The sequence below is a fragment of the Triplophysa dalaica genome, chromosome 17 (genome assembly GCF_015846415.1).
Source record: "Triplophysa dalaica isolate WHDGS20190420 chromosome 17, ASM1584641v1, whole genome shotgun sequence".
Classification (NCBI taxonomy): Eukaryota; Metazoa; Chordata; class Actinopteri; order Cypriniformes; family Nemacheilidae; genus Triplophysa; species Triplophysa dalaica.
In genome coordinates this window covers 15,943,078-15,961,831 of record NC_079558.1, presented here as the reverse complement: position 1 = coordinate 15,961,831, position 18,754 = coordinate 15,943,078, and the positions used below count along the sequence as shown (strand labels likewise).

At 38.3% G+C, this 18,754-nt stretch overlaps 1 protein-coding gene across 2 annotated transcripts; it reads right to left on the bottom strand.

The window, feature by feature from the left end:
* Nucleotides 1–236: 236 nt before the first annotated feature.
* Nucleotides 237–15,104, bottom strand: med1 (mediator complex subunit 1). 2 transcript variants are annotated; one of them, XM_056771488.1, is made up of 16 exons: nt 14,828–15,104; nt 13,983–14,089; nt 13,796–13,874; nt 13,546–13,600; nt 12,411–12,543; nt 12,291–12,319; nt 10,735–10,806; nt 10,564–10,638; nt 8,669–8,832; nt 8,469–8,580; nt 7,938–8,062; nt 7,683–7,804; nt 7,123–7,324; nt 5,766–5,864; nt 5,569–5,674; nt 237–4,446 (listed from the first exon to the last, which is right to left on the bottom strand). In XM_056771488.1, the coding sequence occupies exons 1-16, from the start codon at nt 14,922–14,924 to the stop codon at nt 759–761; spliced, it is 5,265 nt and encodes a 1,754-aa protein (XP_056627466.1). In that variant the 5' UTR covers nt 14,925–15,104; the 3' UTR covers nt 237–758. The 2 variants fall into 2 exon arrangements, with proteins under 2 accessions (XP_056627466.1, XP_056627467.1); XM_056771489.1 differs by having other exon boundaries at nt 5,766–5,861.
* Between the last annotated feature and the right edge of the window lie 3,650 nt (nt 15,105–18,754).

Sequence of the window (18,754 nt, the reverse complement as noted above, 5' to 3'; positions counted from 1 at the left end):
TTTTACTACACCTATTGTTGAAAAATACATGCTTAATCCCCATTGCAGCATATTAACTAAATAAATAGACCTGAAATACTTTGAACAACCATTAGGCCATTTTATGCTTCATATTTGTTTAAACACTCAAATTAGAATCAACATTAGACTATCTATTTTCAGGTAAAAAACGTAAAAAGTAAAATATGGATCGCTCAAGTAACGTGTGGGTTAAATGACACGCATGACAACAATACTTTAAAATGTCACATTGTATATTGTATTAAGGCATATGCAAAACGGAGCAAGGAATCCAATAATAATACAAATAGCATACTATGAATATTTAAAATCTTACACCAGAATCTTTTGTATACCGTTAAAAAAATTACCAGATACTTGGAAAACATGATTTGCATAAATGAGGGCAAAGTTAGAAAAGGTGTGACATTTAAAAAATATAAACAATCATTATAAAATAGTTTTTCTAATGTAAAGGAATCTAATTACAATAAAACATTTTGTTTTTTAGGAAATGGAAAAAAACACTGTACTTTTTAAATTATTTAATACTGCCTTGTCAAAGTTGACAAGCAATTTCTACTAGTTTTTACTGGTTAGATTTTGGCTAACCCCATTAACAAACATGAAGGGTGACTAAAAATAATAATTTATGGCAAAAATTTAAAATCATAAAATATGGAAGTACAAGGTTTCAGAAGGAAAACCGCGATATGCTGCAATCATGTCCCACTACAAAGTACAGTCATACGATTGAATTATTTGAATGGTTCTAAATTGCCTGTTAAGGCTGAGTCCATGAGGTCGTCATCTTCTGTATGCATATACACAGGACTTGGTCGTGAGTTGCGGTCAGAACTAAGCATTGACATTGAAGATTCTGAAGATATAGGTGATCTGGACCAACTATCTGTCTTTATTGAATGAGATGATGGCCCACAAGACGATTTCTTTTTTTCTTTTTCTCTGTCTCTGTCCCTGTCCCTATCCCTTTCTCGATCTTTCTGCTTTTTCTTTTCTTTTTTATGCTTCTTGTGTTTTTCACCTTGGCTAATTGATATGGAACTCATGTATTCTTGGGGGGGTTGGTGCGGTCTAATAGCTTGGTCATCATCTGAGCTAGGGCTGTTCTGATGAGACTTTTCAGCGACTGAACTGCTTCCAGACTCACTCTCACTGTCTGGGTTGAGAGGAGTGTAACCAGGGGAACGGCTATGGCTTGGCGAGCTCCGATCATGTTTTGGTGTTGAGCCACTGAAAAGAGGTGATGCTTTGAGACCTGTGTGCTGGGATCGCATGGAGCCATCTCCAGAACCTTCTCCAGGTTTCTGTAGACTTACTTTTGACTTAATGCTTGGAGAGCCCCCATCTGGTTTGCTGATAATAATCTTTGCCACACCTGTGCCACTCGCCGCACCACTTTTGGAATCAATTAATTTCTTATCGCCAGAGTTACCCCCTAATCCTGAAACTCTGGACTTGCTATCTTTGTCTATCTTGTCTCGTTTGTTTACAAAGTCTCCTCCCTGGGAGGACATTCCATGCTTGGAGGATGAGGTACCAACATTTGAAGGCACTCCTCCACCTGCACTCCCACCAGTACATTCACCCTCTTCCCCACCAGTACCACCACTACCCACGCTCTTAAGTTTGTCTATAACTGCTGTAAGAGATGGCTTTTTGTTTCGGCTTGGCGATTTACCCTTTGCATTAGGGTTGTTCCCACCCCCACTACCTCCACCCCCACTGCTCCCGTACTGTGACTGGCCCCCTGAAGAAAATGACATGTATCCAGACGAAGATGATGCAGATGAGCTTGAGGATGAGCTATTGCCTAACTGTTTTTGGGTCCCCATTCCACCACCTGAGGAGGGCTTGGACCCTCCCGATCCCACACTACCTGAACCAATAGGAGATTTTGCTTTTGAAGAGGGTGGAGTCCCAGGAACCTGCCCTTGCTGAAGTTTCATTGGAGAGGAGAGTTTGTCTGATGTGCCAGAACGAGAGTGTGAAGGAGAAATGTTGGGCTTGATGTTAGGGTTCATGAGTGAGCCAGAGGGTTTACCACCTTGTGGCTTAATTTTGCTTCCACTTCCTGTTCCACTACTGCCACCACTGCCTGAGCCTGATATCCCATGCTTTGTAATGGGAGAAGAGGAAAGCTTGCCAGTGCTCATCCCTAAGGATGACCCTTTGGATTGAGGAGCCATACCACTCCCAACACCTCCAGTATTTGATGGTTTGGAGTTGTTGCCTTGCCCAGTGAGTTCAAGTTTGCTACTCTTTAACTTCCCCGAGGAAGAAGAGGAGTGGGAATGATGACTTTTGCTACTGCTTGTGCTACCTGCACTACCAGTACCTCCACTTGTTGAGCTACTTGATGTGTAGCCTCCATGAGAAGTTGTTTTTCCTCCAGTCCTAGGAATTTGTATAGTGATCTTAGGGATTGGTGGAGTAGCACCTCCTGGTGGGGTCTGAGATCTACCTGAACTGCCAGGTGACTTAGATCCACCTGCACTACCTGTTCCTCCAGAACTGCCACTCCCACATGGAGGAGTATAAGGTCGACCCCCTGAGCTGTGTGAAGGGGACTTGCCATCTGGATCCAGCTTCTTGCGCTTAGGAGGTTTGTCTTTTGATTTGCTCTCACTTGAAGGAGTTCGACTGCGCTTCACCTGTTTCATCTCAGAAGAGCATGCACCACTTATTCCAATTCCAGAACTTCCTCCACTATCCTCCTTTGCTCTTATTTGCTGCTGCTTATTTTTTGTATCACTGCTTTTAAAATCACTACTTGCTGCCCCAATGCCCATCATGAGTGGGCTTTGACCTCCACTAACATGAGAAGGGTGTGAGTCCCCCATATCTGACGATGGGCCCAGCATTGGCTTTCCTCCACTACTGTTCCCACTAAAGAGTCCAATGTCATAATGGTCTTTTAACAAGCCCTCTGGAGTATTTTGCCCATGTGGAGTGGGATTCTGAGGTGTGCCTGTAGGGGTGTTCTGCTGACTACCTCCACTAAAACCTTTGACAAGGTCATTATCTTGGTCAGGGCTGGGGGAACTGTCTACAAAGTAATTCTGAGGAAAACCTCCCTGTCCAGAGAGAAGTTCTGGGTTGAAGTCTGTATCTGGAAAGAAATTTGTTGAGGAAGAATCGCTGTTGGGTGTTGCTGCAGAAGCAGCCTCTGCAATCAGGTCTGCTGCATCAGTAAAGGGATTTTCATTGCTGTTTGCATTAAAAAGGTCTGCCTCAAACACAGTGCTACCTTGGCCTGAACTGGAGGAATCCCGAAGTGGAGTTCCCAAGGAACCTCCTTCTTCCCCAGACATGAGATGATGGCTGCTTCCTTTGTTGGCCTGATCAGGAACATCAGATAGAATGTCATTAATATCAGGCCCAATACTTTCAGAGCTAGAGAGACGGACCATACGGGGTATGGATCCTTGTGGTTGAACTTGTGGCTGATTTTGTACATGAGATTGTGAGTGATATGCCATTGCAGGACCTGAAGGGGGAGTACCACACTGACTTGGGGCTGGAGTGATGCTGTGAGGGGTGTCAAGTCCATCCCCTGCAAGACTGACATCAAAGATTGGGTTCTGGGAGGTATCAACATCCATGGAGAAAAGCTCACGGTGGAAATCATCTTCAGAGTTGTGTGTGTGATGATGCTGTTGCGTCATGACTCCCACCTGCTGTTGAGATTGCTGCTTCATGCCAATTCCTCCACCTGATCCCATTAGTCCCTTTTCAGAGCCTCTTGGACGTTTTTTCTTACCTTTGGAGCCAGAGCAGGACTGCACTTGGCTATCAGTCCGTGGAGACCCAGATGAGTTCTGTCTGTCTAAAGGGCTACCTCCATACAACCCAAATTCTTGTGCAGGGTTATCTTTTAGTAGGTTCATTAGCATGGGGTGGTTTTTGGTGTTGCTTGCTGGTGAAGTGGTCGATGGTGAAGTCTGGTGAGGCTGAGGAGGAGGACTGGACCCAACACTGCCTGTGATTTTCAGAAGGCTTGTTAAGATTGGATTCTGAGTGACTTTGTTAAAGTCATCTGAACTGTGGCTCTGCAACTGAGGTTGTTGTTGCATTGATTGCTGCTGGCCTCCTACATGTCCAACACTATCCATACTTGAGCCTCCCTGACCTGTTCGACTGATGTTAAATGAGGTGATTGGTCCTTGGAAAGACCCACTCCCCCCTACACCCACAACACTGTTGTTTCCTGTGGTCCCACCACTTACACCAGGAAGGCCTATTGGGTTGCTTCCATCAGCCCCTGTACCAATTCCCAAGTAACCTGGGCTACTTGTTGGGGGCAGGTTCCTCTTCACCATTATCTCCACAGTCTCAGCAATAAGGGATAATGCTGGGGTATCTGCCTGAATAGTTTCCGCCTTGCATCGGATGGCACGCATAGTCACAGGAATAGACATACATCTAGAAAAAAATACATAATTGGAATTCCAGTTCATAAACTTTAAAAACCACCGTATTATGTCAATAATCATATTCATGGTTTCTAGTATGTAGTCATTTAGCTGTAGTTTTTATCCAACTTATGACAGCTTACTGATGACCCCTTTGTAGGATGCAACACTACAACCTCTGTCAGTTACCAAACATTTTAATAAGGGTCCTACCACCTCAACTTTAGACAGGAATACATTTATTCCAAATACTCAAATAAATAGTAATCACCAAGTTATGTGGGCTTAAATTGCTATTCAGTAGTTTATCGTAGTTTTTTTTTATATCAGTGATCACATTGTATATACGTTTGTATATTTTATAGGCAGTATAAATTATTGCATTTATATTGCAAGCATGTCAAAATGGCACAGATGCCAGATCATTTACATTTATAAATTTTGTAGTCGATTTCGTATATGATCCAAAGCAATGTATAGTGCATTAGAGCTATCTACGGTTTCTTCTGATGGACACGCCTGGCCAAAACCTTACTTTCAGTCTATGTTTGTTGATCGGCCTGGCTAGTGGTTTATAAAAATGATTTATATTTTATTTAAATTTAAATTAATATTGTATTATATGATATATTTTCTTAATAAACCATTTGATGAATGGGTTATGTAACTTTGTTGCATTTAAGTTTAGCCTTTAGACAAGTTTTTTCTACTAGTAACCCAAAATAATGAATGAATGAGGCATTTTATATAGGCGTTTTAATGTGTATTACTGTCACTCAAAGCATTCACCATAGTATGAGGGGTCTCTCTTCAACCACCACCAGTGTGCAGCATCTACCTGGATGATGCGACGGCAGCCACAGTACAATGACGCCATTGCGCTCATAACACACCAGCAATAGGTGGAGAGCAGACAAACGTTTAATTTGCTATTTTTTTTTAATTTGCTCGTAAATTTTTGTAATTTGCTCGTTAATTATTTATGAAAAGTGTGCATGCGCAGTAACGTTCGTTTATATTGTTGCTTTGAAACCATCTATATACTTTATGAGAATGTTAATTCCCTGGGAACAGAATTACAAACCAAGGTGATGCTACCACTTGAGCTACAGAATAAAAAAGTTCTTCATACCGCTGGACAACTTTGGTAATAAAGTCATCAGTGCAGATCAAAGCATCAGATAATCCCTTATACAGTTTACAGGCTACCTGCCTTGAGTCAATCACCTCCATCACCACTGTAATACAAGTAATAAAGACAGAGTCAAAGAGTTTGAAGAAAGCAAAATTCTTGAGACATTTTTAAAGTGAGAATAATTTGTGTCTTACCACAGACAAGTGATTCATTGACTGGGTGTTGGAAGGACACACTAAAGCTTGAGTCTGTTAGCGGGCACACCTCAAACTGCAGAAGTCCTGGGGTATCTGCTACAAACAGTAAATACTTTTATAACTTTTCTCCACACACCAAAACAGAAGCAACATAGATAGACGGTATACAACAGAGTTGTCACTACCAGACAAAAGTTCATGAATTTGAAAGCCTTTTGGCCTAATAGCTTACACTTGCATGTTTGAAATTAGTTGTGTTTAAAAAATGTCCAAGCGAGAATGTTAATTAAAAAGGAGTTGAAGATTACGGAACCTAGATTAGGGAAGCTCAAATATGATATATATATAGACACATATACATCCATACAGTATAAATATATATTATGGCAATAAGGAGCTGTATGTAACACCTAGCGGTTGAGCTTGGTATCTCTTTTCCCCGCCCCTCCTCCTTCTCAGACTCCATGTGTAACGAAAAGCATCAACTCTTATACTGTAAATTTATCTGATAATTTTTACGTTTGCAGTGGTTTTGCTGTTTGCAAACATAACTCAATCAGTAGCTCGTTTCAGTGGTCCTCTGGAGGTCGCATTTACGGGACATATTGCTGTCTTGTTTAAATAACCGTAGTAAAATTGTATATTACTCCTCGTAATTTGAAAAATAATAGTAATTATTTTCAAATTTGCAATGTAATAGTACAGAAAAGGGTGGAATCTGCTCTGACCCAGATCGTTTGTTTGCTGCAATATGTTGCAATTGTTCACAACTGGCAACCGAGCTGTCCAAATACACTAGTGGGTAAATCATAAGTGGGCGGGTTCACACAGACCAAAACAAAAAAAACACATTCCGGCACAGAAAGCTTATTTCAGAGTGGAATAACTAGCATTGTTTTTTGGATGAACTGATATATGTACTTAGCATGTTTTATAAATGTCTATGAACATATTAAGGTATTGTTTTGATTAAATACAGTAAACTTATTACATACAGCTCCTTTAAGAAAACATTGCTGTCATTTAGGATTTTATTAAGCACGTTGAAAACTGTGAGATGGCAAAGACCGGGTTCCGCGCTGTCTATCTATACCGAATGCGACAAAGCAGCTGCTTCAATGGTTAAAAGGCATTTACACGAATGATAGCATGATTGTATACCATAATGCTAGATAAAGAATGGCAACATAAACCGATGCTCCGTTAATTGCGTTCAATATTTTAACATGTTAATTTGAAAAATAGTTTATGTTAACACGTTAACGTTGACAGCCCTAATATATATATATTATACAGTTAAACCAAACATATTTAATTGCCACAACTACTGCCCCTTAAAAGATGATATACCCACCTTCCTTAATATAGGTCTTTTTGACACAGCTACCAATCAGTGTGTTGTAAGCAGCCTGGTGTCGAATAATGTCAAGGAGAGTGGGCACTTGAGCAGGATGTCTAAAGGGAATCTTGTGAACCAAAGCTCCTTGCAGAGATCTTCCATCCTGGACTGGAGCATCACCATTTAGATAATAGCAGTGCTGCTGTCCTGGTAAACACTTAATAAATATAGAGGCATTTAGAGAGTGGGACATTTTAATTGTATTAAATCAGAAAACATACATTTTGAAGTCTTAATGATCCAGGGGTTAAAAATCACACTTGAAATCTCTCTAATCCATGGTTTAAAAATATGTTAAACTAAAGGATAACTGTAGGGATAAAAATTAAATAAATAAAACTCTTATTAAATATGTCAAGACCTTCAGAATTCACAGCAGATACATGTACCATCTAGAATATATCCATGCTGTAATCAAAAGATTGTCCGGCCTCATTTTTAGGTTTAGCTTTGGATAAAAGCGTCTGCGAAATGACTTAGTAAATGCAAAACATTTAATGGCAAAAAACACTCACAGCATAGAAGCGCATTAATTTGTCCAGACCAGGAGAGACACAACCCTCTTCACGCAGTTGACTTTTAATAATGAGTTCATAGAGTGAGGACAAGGTGGGCGCAGATTCAAATACTGGGATTCCTAAAAATTGTTAGAGGAAGACAATTAGAGTCCACAGGGGAAACGACACATCACATTATGATTATTTGCATGCATGGTAGAACTGAAAACATCTGAATTGAAAATATTTGAGCAATTTAGCATATTTTCTCACCCGTGATATTTCCCATCTTTTGAACAAATGATACAGAAAAAGGCATTGGATGGTTCATCTTCAAGAAGAAGCACGCAGGTAAATCTACACAGTTTGAGTTTGTTACTGAAGAAAATGATGGAGTCCTAGAAACACAATAAGAAGTAAACAAATACCCGACTTGTTACTCCAACAATGACAAACTGCCAGAATAAATTACAAAATAAAAACATTCCAATGAACATAAATGTAACAAAACAACAATTCAAAAATGAAACTTCTGTCAAAATTGTTTCTCAGAAAAAGAAAGAATTTAAAAAGTTTGTTATGTCACATGTCAGATGTCTGCATGTCTGTTTCTTTGTGGATTTCATTTAACTTTTGTGTAGTTCTAAATAACCTTGTGTTTTCATGAATGGGAACAGTGTACAAGTTTGGATGTTCTGCTGGACATATCGTTTTTTTATTCATAGAAAGTTTATTCGGGCTTGAAACTATGAAATTATGACAGAAATTTCATTTTTGAACTATTTCATTGCCTGTATGTCTGACCCTTTGATATCAACTGGATGGGATCCTGTAATAAGTGGAGCAATGGGTAGCTTATAAACCGATGAGGTGCCCTCGACAGTCACCAATACACTCACACCTAAAGTACGAGGAACTGCAGAACACAAAAGACAGAGGAAAACAAGAGTGGTTAACTATGTGAATGAGCTTTTGCATTCTATCGGATTGAAAAATGATCTCACTATTGGCATCTGTGAAGTTAAGCGGCATTCCGGATCCTTCCTCAAAGATGTCGTATGGAGAAACATAACACTGCAGAGACACTAGATGACCACCACTCCTCGCTGTCAACAGACCCACACCTCCATGAAGAATTGTCTCCACAGTGTTGGCATTCGTGGCTATCCTGTAGCAGAAAATGTCTTGGTGTTAAGCTACTTTAAAACAATGTGGCTATACCATGGTATAAAAGCATCTGTAATACGACCAACAATAACCAGCGGAAAATGGTTTGAACACTTCTGAGTCCCAGTGTTGAAAATCAAGTTTTAATGATGTTTAAGTGTCATTGTAGTGTTTTTTATTTATTTATTTTTGCCGTTCTGGCCTTTATTTGTACAGAACAGAGGAATAACATGAAACAAATTCGGAAACAGAAGGGGGTTGGATCAGGAAAGACGACGAGAGGGGAATTAAACCCGGGTCACCCGAAGCACATTTAAGGCATGAAGAAATTATCATCACATGAAGTAATATTCGGCTTGCCAAATATCTTCCTTTGTGTTTATGAGGTGAACACCTCAGATAACATTGGGACCATGTTCACTTATTTTCCTGTGATGTGACTGCGTTGGATAATTCACAGCTGGTATTTATCAATAACAGGTAAAACTGAGATCTCTCAGACTTAATTTTTTAATACTGATCAAAGTAAATTATGAAAAACACCTTCATAAATCTGTTACATAACCATGCATTAATTTGGAGGAATATTACATTTAAATGTTACATAAAAAAATTATATTTAATCACCTGACTAGCAACGTTTTCACATTTGAGCAAAAAAAATGTTTATTGAGTCAGTCCGTGCGATTTCGGTTAAACAGATAAAAAAATAAAGTCACGTGATTTCCATTAAGGGAACATAGGGAGCATCGATGCTCACTGGTTTTTGTATTGCGGAAATTTTGCGAAAAAAAAGGGAACAAATGTTTCAGTGCATTTGGAAGGATTTCGCGAATGTGACCGCCCTTAAAATGGCCGACTCCCTGATCAGAGCCCTGACAATGAGCGGTTTACATCATCTCACCGAACCATTGTTGCTTCATCATTCCACTCCATGCCGATTCAAGCCAGCCAGTACGTAAATGGTTTTCCCAGGACTTATAAGAGATCTTTTTAAGAATGTAAACAAAAACCTATCTTCCACTAACTTAGTAACGAAGGAGACTGAGCTATGACTTGAAAAGCGTTATCGTTGCTCATGGTACCCTCTAGGGGTGGGACGATATATCGTGCAATATGCTGTGTTTCCTCAACATCCGAAAGACACAGGGCGCTCTCGTGCAGAAACTCTTAATATGGGACAGAAGAAGAACGATTTACAAACACACACACAAGCTTCTGGACATTACAGTGTATAATATAAAAACACTGACAGGAACAGTTTTCTGCAGATTACAGACTTTTATTCAGCTAAAGTTTCGAATTTGTATTTAACAATATGCAGCAGTTACAGACAGGGAATGAATCTCGGGGTAGCCTAGGCTGTCAAGGATCTATTCGTTTGTTGCCTAGTCAGCCAGTGGAAACCAGGTCACACTTTCAGGCTAACAAAAATATAAACATTTGAACGCAAAACCTGTGCTTTTGAATTTTATGTATCAGGAGACAAATAAGAAAAAAGCATGTGTCAAGGTTTACATAAAATAATGGTTTAAATTTATATTTTCACCAAACAAAACAATAAAGAGCACAGAAAAAGCAGAGCAATAAATTAATTTTGGGTAAATGACTCCATTCAAATAATATTTTGTTACTATTACAATGCATAGCCAAAAATCATGTTATTAGAATAGTACCATGCCTAAAACAAAGGTAATCCCATGGTACCCATTGTAGAAACAAATCAATGTACCTGAACATATGCATCATCTTGGTGAGGTCTAACTCCAGAGACTGGAGAGCCAGGTACATCTTAGTCTTCAATTTGCTAAAAATTAGAAATTCATCTTAATCATATGTGGACTGCATGTGTTGATGTATTACATGATATTATAAATACATAAAACAAATAAGCAATACACACTTGTCTCCAGGTAACTTGTAAAGATTGACCAGCCCCTTCAGATGTTTGGAGAACTCATCAAAGTTTTTGTCTCTGTAAGAATAAAAGTTTGGATTATTAAAAAGATTTGAAGTTGTGCTATTTTGCCTATTTTCTAGGTCTTGATTATGTTTTTTGGATGCTCAACAAAAGGTGCTCAGGTTTAGGGGGGGAAAAACGCTTTTTAATTCACTTATTGCACCTGTATTCTACACGACCGTATTCTTAGGAAAATAGGCTGTTGATTCTCTGATTCTATGAAATTCTCTTACTAAAATGCTTTGATTGGTCATGCAGACCTAGTCAGCTGTGATTGGTCACCAGCTACCCAAAATCAAATAAGCTGCTAACATATACCAATTACATATAAAAACTGGTAATGTTCAACTTTCCAAAGGTTGTAGTAAAGACTCAAATTGAATAAAACTCCATAAACACATGATATGCTTATATTATGCTTAAAGTGTAGGTCAGGGATCTCCAACCCTGCTCCTGGTGAGCTACTGTCCAGAAGATTTCAGCTCCAACCCAAATCAAACAGACCCGGATCATTTTACCAAGATGTATAGGGTTGCTAGATAATGACAGACAGGTGTGCTGAAGTAGGGTTTGAGCTGCAGTTTGCAGGATGGTAGCACGCCAGGAACAGGGTTGGAGATCCCTGGTGTAGGTGCTGTAGGGCTGGCAAATTTTAATGTGAATTTCATTTTTTTAACATATATGAACATTCAAGAAAAAGAATCAGCCATCGGTAACACTGCATTCAATCAGACCCAGAGCAGTGCAGAAGCTATCAGGTTTTGAAAAAGACAGTTTAACTACAACCTACAATTGTCGATAGCAAAACCACGGTTAATTGGCGGTTACCATGGATTGCCTACCGTATGGTGTTTTTGACTAATAATATTTAGATGTATTAATCAATATCATCAAAAACAGTTTGCTGTTTTGTGTTTTCATAAACATTATGTCTTTGTTCAAGTGTTTGTACTTAGACAAAATATTAAATGTTCTCTCATTTGAAGATCGCTTTGGGTAAAAGCGTTTGCTAAATAAATGTTTGTTTCTGATTACTTTTAAAGATTATTGCTGATGTACTAGCTTCCATCAGTGTAAATTCACTATTATTACCTCAGTTTCTTTGCATGCAAATACGTTGAATCGGTTTCTAGTCGGACCAAGTATGACTGAGCATTGAAACGCGTTCAGATTATACAATACATTCATCTTATTTTATCGCTTCATCTCTTTCATGCTGTTCTTCCCATTCATCTTGATCAGATGTGTTAACTTACTAATGGCTAGGTATTCAACCCTGCCCCTGTAGGCCCCTTGTCCTATAAAGTTTAGGTCCAATCTGCAAACAATGGGCCTCCAGGAGCAGGGTTGAAGACCTAGAGTAGAATTGTGTCACCAGTTGAGTTCTAGTGAAAATTAATTGGATTCAAATCCTTCAATCAATAGGATCTACAAGTCATATCTATAGTTGGAGATCAAGCAACATGTTTAGTATTTTTTTTCTAAAATTGATTGCTTACCTTAAATGTTGTATCAGCTCAGGACAACTCTACTCCAAAAAAAATAAGATAAAATTTCACAGATGAAAAAACAGACAGCTCTTCTACACTACTCAAAACAACCAAGAATGTTCCCCTCACCGCAGGATTTTCTCCATGATGGGCTACTTTGACATCCACAAGCTGTCCTGCTTTATCCAAATGCACCTCTACATAGAACATATCTGAGGTGATGTAGCACTCAGTTCTTGAGGGACTCAGGTGAGATCCCAACCTGCAGGTTAACAGAACAATTACAAATATTTCAGATAGCTAAGACATCAACCACACTTTATAACATATTAAATAGGAAAGACCAAGGTCAAGGAAAGACCAAGTTAGATGAACCTAGAGTCAAAAACATTTAATAAAATTATTGTAAGATAAGAGAAAGTATGGGAAGATAGGTAAAACGAAGGAGACAAAGGCAACCCTCTACAATGCGAGTAAATCACTGGCATATGAGAGTAAATTTTCCATTAGGCGACTAAGAAAATATCTTTAATTAGCCAAGAGATACTTGCCTACGATTAAGATTAGATGCAAAGAATATATTCAGCACAGATATCATTTAAAAACCTGCCTTGACAGTACAGCGTCTTTTAGCCAATAGCGCCCTAGGTTTCGCATTTGACACTTTAGAAGACACCTCAACAAGTTTTTTCATAAGGCATTATGACTACATTACAACTGATTAATAATGTCCTTTGAATGCATTATAATTACTGGAAAAGGGTTACCTAAGGCTGTGTGTCCACCGAGGTGTTTACGCCTATGGCCGGCATGTTTTTTTATTGTTTTCAACGGTAACGCCACGCTTTTTAAAAAAAGCCATCAGCTGAGCCATTTTCCGCTCAGCGCTGGTGCTATGCGTTTTTCCCACGATCGGCGCCGGCGTTCGACCAAGCTCCCAGAGATGAAAAGTGCTCAACTTTTAGCAAAAGGATGTACCTGCAGCGAGCATTTTCAGCCGAGCTCCTGCCATTTTCAGCCGCGTAAATGCGCCTCGGTGGACACAGCCCTTAAGCTTTTTTAAAAGTTATTTAAATTTTCGTTCATATTGTTGGTGGTCATTATAGTTTTGATTCAGTTTTTCATTTATTTGGAAATCTTTGTTTTTATTTTTATTTCAGTCAAAGAAAATAGTTTCGTGATAGCTTTATGGTAATAGCCCGGATGCCGCAAGACTGCTAGACAAATACACATATAAAAGAAAGAGAGCAAATAAAAAACTCACATGTTCTGGCGAGCAATGGATTCCAGACGATCTGTCATTGAAGACAGCGAGGATACTGAGGATGTAAATGAAAATGAAATGAGCGCAAGCAAGCATACGCAAGGATTGTTTATTTTGAATTAACCTACTGCTGTGCCTCAGAAGCAATCAACTGTATTATTGTGTACTCGAATGAACTCAATCACCTTACTATTAAGTGTATTTCATTATTTGATTAGTACTATCTCAATGTTTTGATTAAATGTTGTACCTTTTAGAGCCCTCTGAAGCGTCTCTAAACAGTTAAGCAGAAGTTGGTGACCAGCTGTATTCATCACTCCACGCTTTTCCTAAACAGTCAATAAATCAAATCCTCATGAGACCAACAACACAAAGATTGTAAAGAAATCTATCAACCTTCCTTTCTATTAGAAAGCAGTTCTATGAGAAGGTCTTACCATAGCTTGTCGGACCACCTTACTGGTCTCCTGCCAAGAGCGGGATGAGTTGTGTTTGGCATGTAGTCTTTCTAGAAGCACAGTCCCTCTGCTATTTTTCTCTGCCTCTGTCAACACAAACCACAAAAAATGACAACATCAATTTTATGAAAAGCATGAACCACCTCAGTATACAAACAGACGCACAGAGTACTTTGGTTAATCTCTGTATTGTGGGTTACACTACATTATTACTGGGAATTAAGGGATGCACATAATTACCAACAATGGTAAAATTGGCTGTGGAAGGCATAAAATACAACTGATGTAGCTAGAAAGAGTGACTGAGTGAACTAGCGATACACTGCTTCGCTTGCCGGATATAGGAAGTGTGATAAAGGTCTATACTGGGGGCGATGGGAACAACCACATTGGGTTCGGATCGCAGCAAGCAGACTATGAAAACCACTCAGACACTCTCAACATCTCTTTCTTCCACACACAATGCCAAATAAACCGCGTCCGAGCCCAACTCTTCAAGTGGGCCAGGGATTGTGCCCGCACGGTACAGTTCTTATAGTGTGATCAAGCCCTAATGTATTTTTAGAAAGCACTACAGTTGCTAGGCAATTCAAACAATTTGATTTCTTTCTCTCTCTCTCTCTCTCTCCGTTTCTATATAGACACACGTAAATTCCATAGTAGTCAAATTATCACTATACATAATCCATTTAATGTACAAGAATCATGGAGAAAATCATAGCACTTTTCTCAGTGTATAACGTTACTCACTATTAAATCTATAATGCACGATCAAAAAATAACAATACAACGTTTATGAGGAAATGTAGCAGTTTGTACGTTACCGGACCCTTCCTCAACCCGTAAACGGTCTGACGCCGCTGGTATTCCGTGAGATGCGTCTGCTCCCGGGCTGCTGCTCCGCACAGACACCGCCGCCATTTTCAGCACTTATAAACAGGAACTTAACAGATCTCAGACACACACGCAGTGGCTCTGAACACATACATTTAAAACAAACATTCGTAATGTTGAAATAAAACCACGCGACGTATCATTTAGATCGCGAATACACCGTAAACGCCAATTGCTGGGTACAATGCAGAATGTGTGATCAACTGTACTGACGTCATGATTATGCGACGATTCCCTCTCCCCCCCCCATAGGGGATAGTGGAAAATAGGACACATTTAAACAATTTCACTTTGTCTGAAGTATAACATAGTGATCGAAACAAATGTTTATTTTCAATAAATATAATAAAAGTAAATGTATAATTGAGGTAAAACAACGGAGATAATTTTACCTCCCTCCCTGGTAATGTAATACAAAAGATGTGTTTCATTTCGAAAAGCTGTGTCCTCGAGTCCTCTGGAGGCTACATCATCTGAATGGTGCGGTTGACGGAGGGTCCTCAACCTAGAATTAAACGAGACATCCTTCATGGAACATATAGGAAAAATGTAAACAGATAGTAGGCCTTATTTGTTGTCTCACATTAAACATTACAATAATTATAAGCAATTGGATTGAAAGTAGTACAAGGGATGCATTTAAATGATCTGTACAACATTACATTTGTAAACATACATAAAAGAAAAAGAAAAAAAACATACAATCGTAGTCTTAAATAATACATACAACAAAATTGATAATAATGAAAGTATAAAAAGTTGTTTGTTTTCAGAGTAAGGGGGAGAAATTGAATCAATTAAACATTGTATTTCAGTTCACTGGTTATCACTTATAATCATATTTAATATCTGGTGTGTTTTAATACATTTTCAATTTTTCTTTAATTTATAAAGAGTTTCAGCAATACTTTTTAACAGGTTTACGACCTATATCTTTAAATTTATGGATATAACTTTTTCAAAGCCAGCACAGGATTTTATTAGGATTAGCATTGTCTGATGTAGTGAAGCCAGTGTTGGAAAATAAGCACAGGACCATTTCTTCTTTAATATCAATCACATTGTTAAACAAATAAAAAATCAACAATAAAACCCCAATCCAATATAACGTCATGAATGAACGTCTAAAAAACAAGTGAACCACTGATTCGTTTTCATCTCCACAAAAAGAGCAATCTGGATGAATATCCGTAAACTAGAGACAGAAAAAATAAAGCCATTGTTTCCGGGGCAATACTATCGTTACAAATTAACATGTTTCTTTCAATTATTGCATTTTTTTAGAATAAGTCCACCCCACTTATCTTTAAACTAATATATTTTTTTCAAACCTGTATACGTTTATTTTTTCTAATGAACACATAGAAAGATATTTGCAAGAATGTTAGCAATTTTCAGTTCTGGGACATCAGCCACTACCATAGTGGTAAAAAATATTGTATTTTTTGTTCTGCTGAACACATAATGATATATTTTGAAGAATTTAGGGAAACAACAAGTTATCGGCCACCTTTGACTACCTTTTAATTCCCCCTACTATGTAGTAGGAATCTCTGTATACTGTGGTGGGCTATATGAGACTAGTTTTTGATTGCATTTACTGTATGGTTTTTGTTGTCCTTATGTTGTTCCAATTGCTTCCATTGTTTACCTTATCTGTAAGTCGCTTTGGATAAAAGCACCTGCTAAATGACTAAATGTAAATGTAGTCATTTACTAACATTCTTCCAAATATCTTTCTCTCTGTTCATCGAAACAAAGTAATTTATACAGGTATGAAATTACATAAGGGAGTGAATGATGACAGAATTTTCATTTTTGGGTGAACCGTCCCTTTAACCTAGAATATTGTAGAGATGATTTGATAAGGTGTAGAAGTTTAGCCTCAAATATTATAGTAATATTAATTTGGTTATCTCGAATAAATAATAACTAAATAGAAAAACAAAAATGCATTAATAAACACGGATAGCCTACTGGTTCGTTATCCTCTTCATGCAGCTTAAAACTGATAGCAAATATAGGCTGTTTCCAAAATCGCCCATTATACCCTTATTCACTATTCCCTACATTAATTCACTAATAGGCTGTGTCCTAATTCGGGGGATGCGTTCTTTGAAGGCTGCATTTTAAGACCGATTGCGTCACAGCAGCGCGACTGAAGGCTGGCTATCCCGTTTCAAAGGTTGCGTAAAATGCAGCACCAAAATGCGACCTTATTTCAGCGGGTTTTTAAGGACAGAACGAATGTATCCTTCAAAGCTTAGGCTATCCCGAGATTCATTGCGCGCGTGCAACGGCTTGACATTTTTTAATAATAATTCAAAACTTTATTTAAAGAAAATGTCATTCACAAAAATTTCAATTTCAGTGTTTTGATATTATATGTGATGTTGTTAATTAACATTATTGATTCATTATTCTGTTTTAAATTTCTAAGTTTGTTTATTAATATACTGTTGGGCCGTTTAAATCTACATACACGTGTCATATTCTCTAAAATAAAACAATATTTTTTTCCGTATTTGTTTAAAAAGTCAGAAACGTGTGTCCTGCTGTCACCACGCAACATGAGCAGCAGGTGACGCAAATAAGAAATCCACTGCGATGCTTTTTAAAGCGGCCCTGCAACGGTGTTTCATGCATTGTGACTTCTTAACAATGTTAAACGTGCTGTCTCCTCATGATTAACATGGTCAACTTGTCAAAAAACGAGTTAGCCGTATTATTTCTGTGCTCGATACACTCCCCCGGCGATCGGAAAGTTTCTGAAAGTTTTTTTCGAACATGTAAAACTGTTTTGTAACAACTTTTCTTATTCCCTTATTGGACAATTCTCCCGGAAAATCACTCGGCACAGGAGAAGAACATGCGCAGATGTCACTTTCACTTGTGTTCAGGATAGAGAGAGAGAGCATACGTTAGCGAAGTTTAGATGTTTGTTTGTTCACTGTATTTGGGTGATGAATGTTATATAAACGGGGGATATAAAGCTGGATTTGGAGATCGTTTGAAACTGATATATGGAGCCGCCCCAGTGTTAAAAAAATGCCGGACATGCGGTGAGTGAAACTGATGTCTGTGTTTTGTTGATAAGGGGTGTGTATGTTTTCGGAAACAATCGTAAAGCTGTATCTAACTTTTATAAATTTGATCAAACTAAATACTCTTCGAAGATACGAAATATACAATACTACAGCCATAATTTGATAGGCCAACTCTTTCAAAAGTTTGCGTGATTTATTTTACTGCTGATGTTAGAAACAATACGAGGAATATATCATTAATTATCACTGGCTTTTCTGTCATATTGCTACAAACACACAGCACGTGTGCGAGCGCTCGCTCTCTACATCGGATGTACACTCAAAATCAGAATGCATTGTGGGTAAAAAAAGTAGTCTTCACAGTGCCGGACACCCGATATAGTGCACTACATAGCAGATAGGGGCAAATTCATGCACAGGACTTGGTTTATGCGCATTTTGTTTCGCATTAGAAACGAGTGAGGGAAACGACACATTTCTAAATAAAACCGTTAATTCACAATAATGTTTTTGAGGGGGTTTTCTTGTTTAGCGAAAAACGCTAGTTAATGCAAATAAAGGGAGATGGAAATGTATTTCCGAGTGCCCAAAAATTCCCTTGAACACAACATGAGATAAAAATAGCAGTCATAGGGAGGGCTTAATCAATGTGATGTCAAGTTACTTAGAGAATTCTAGGATGTTCAAGAGGACAGTTGAGGTTTATTGCGGATAAAAAAATGAATGTGTGGATTTTTATCATTCTAGGGTGGTTCTGTACACAAACTCCTGACACACAGATATGTTAAAACAACCTTTAAAATGTTATTT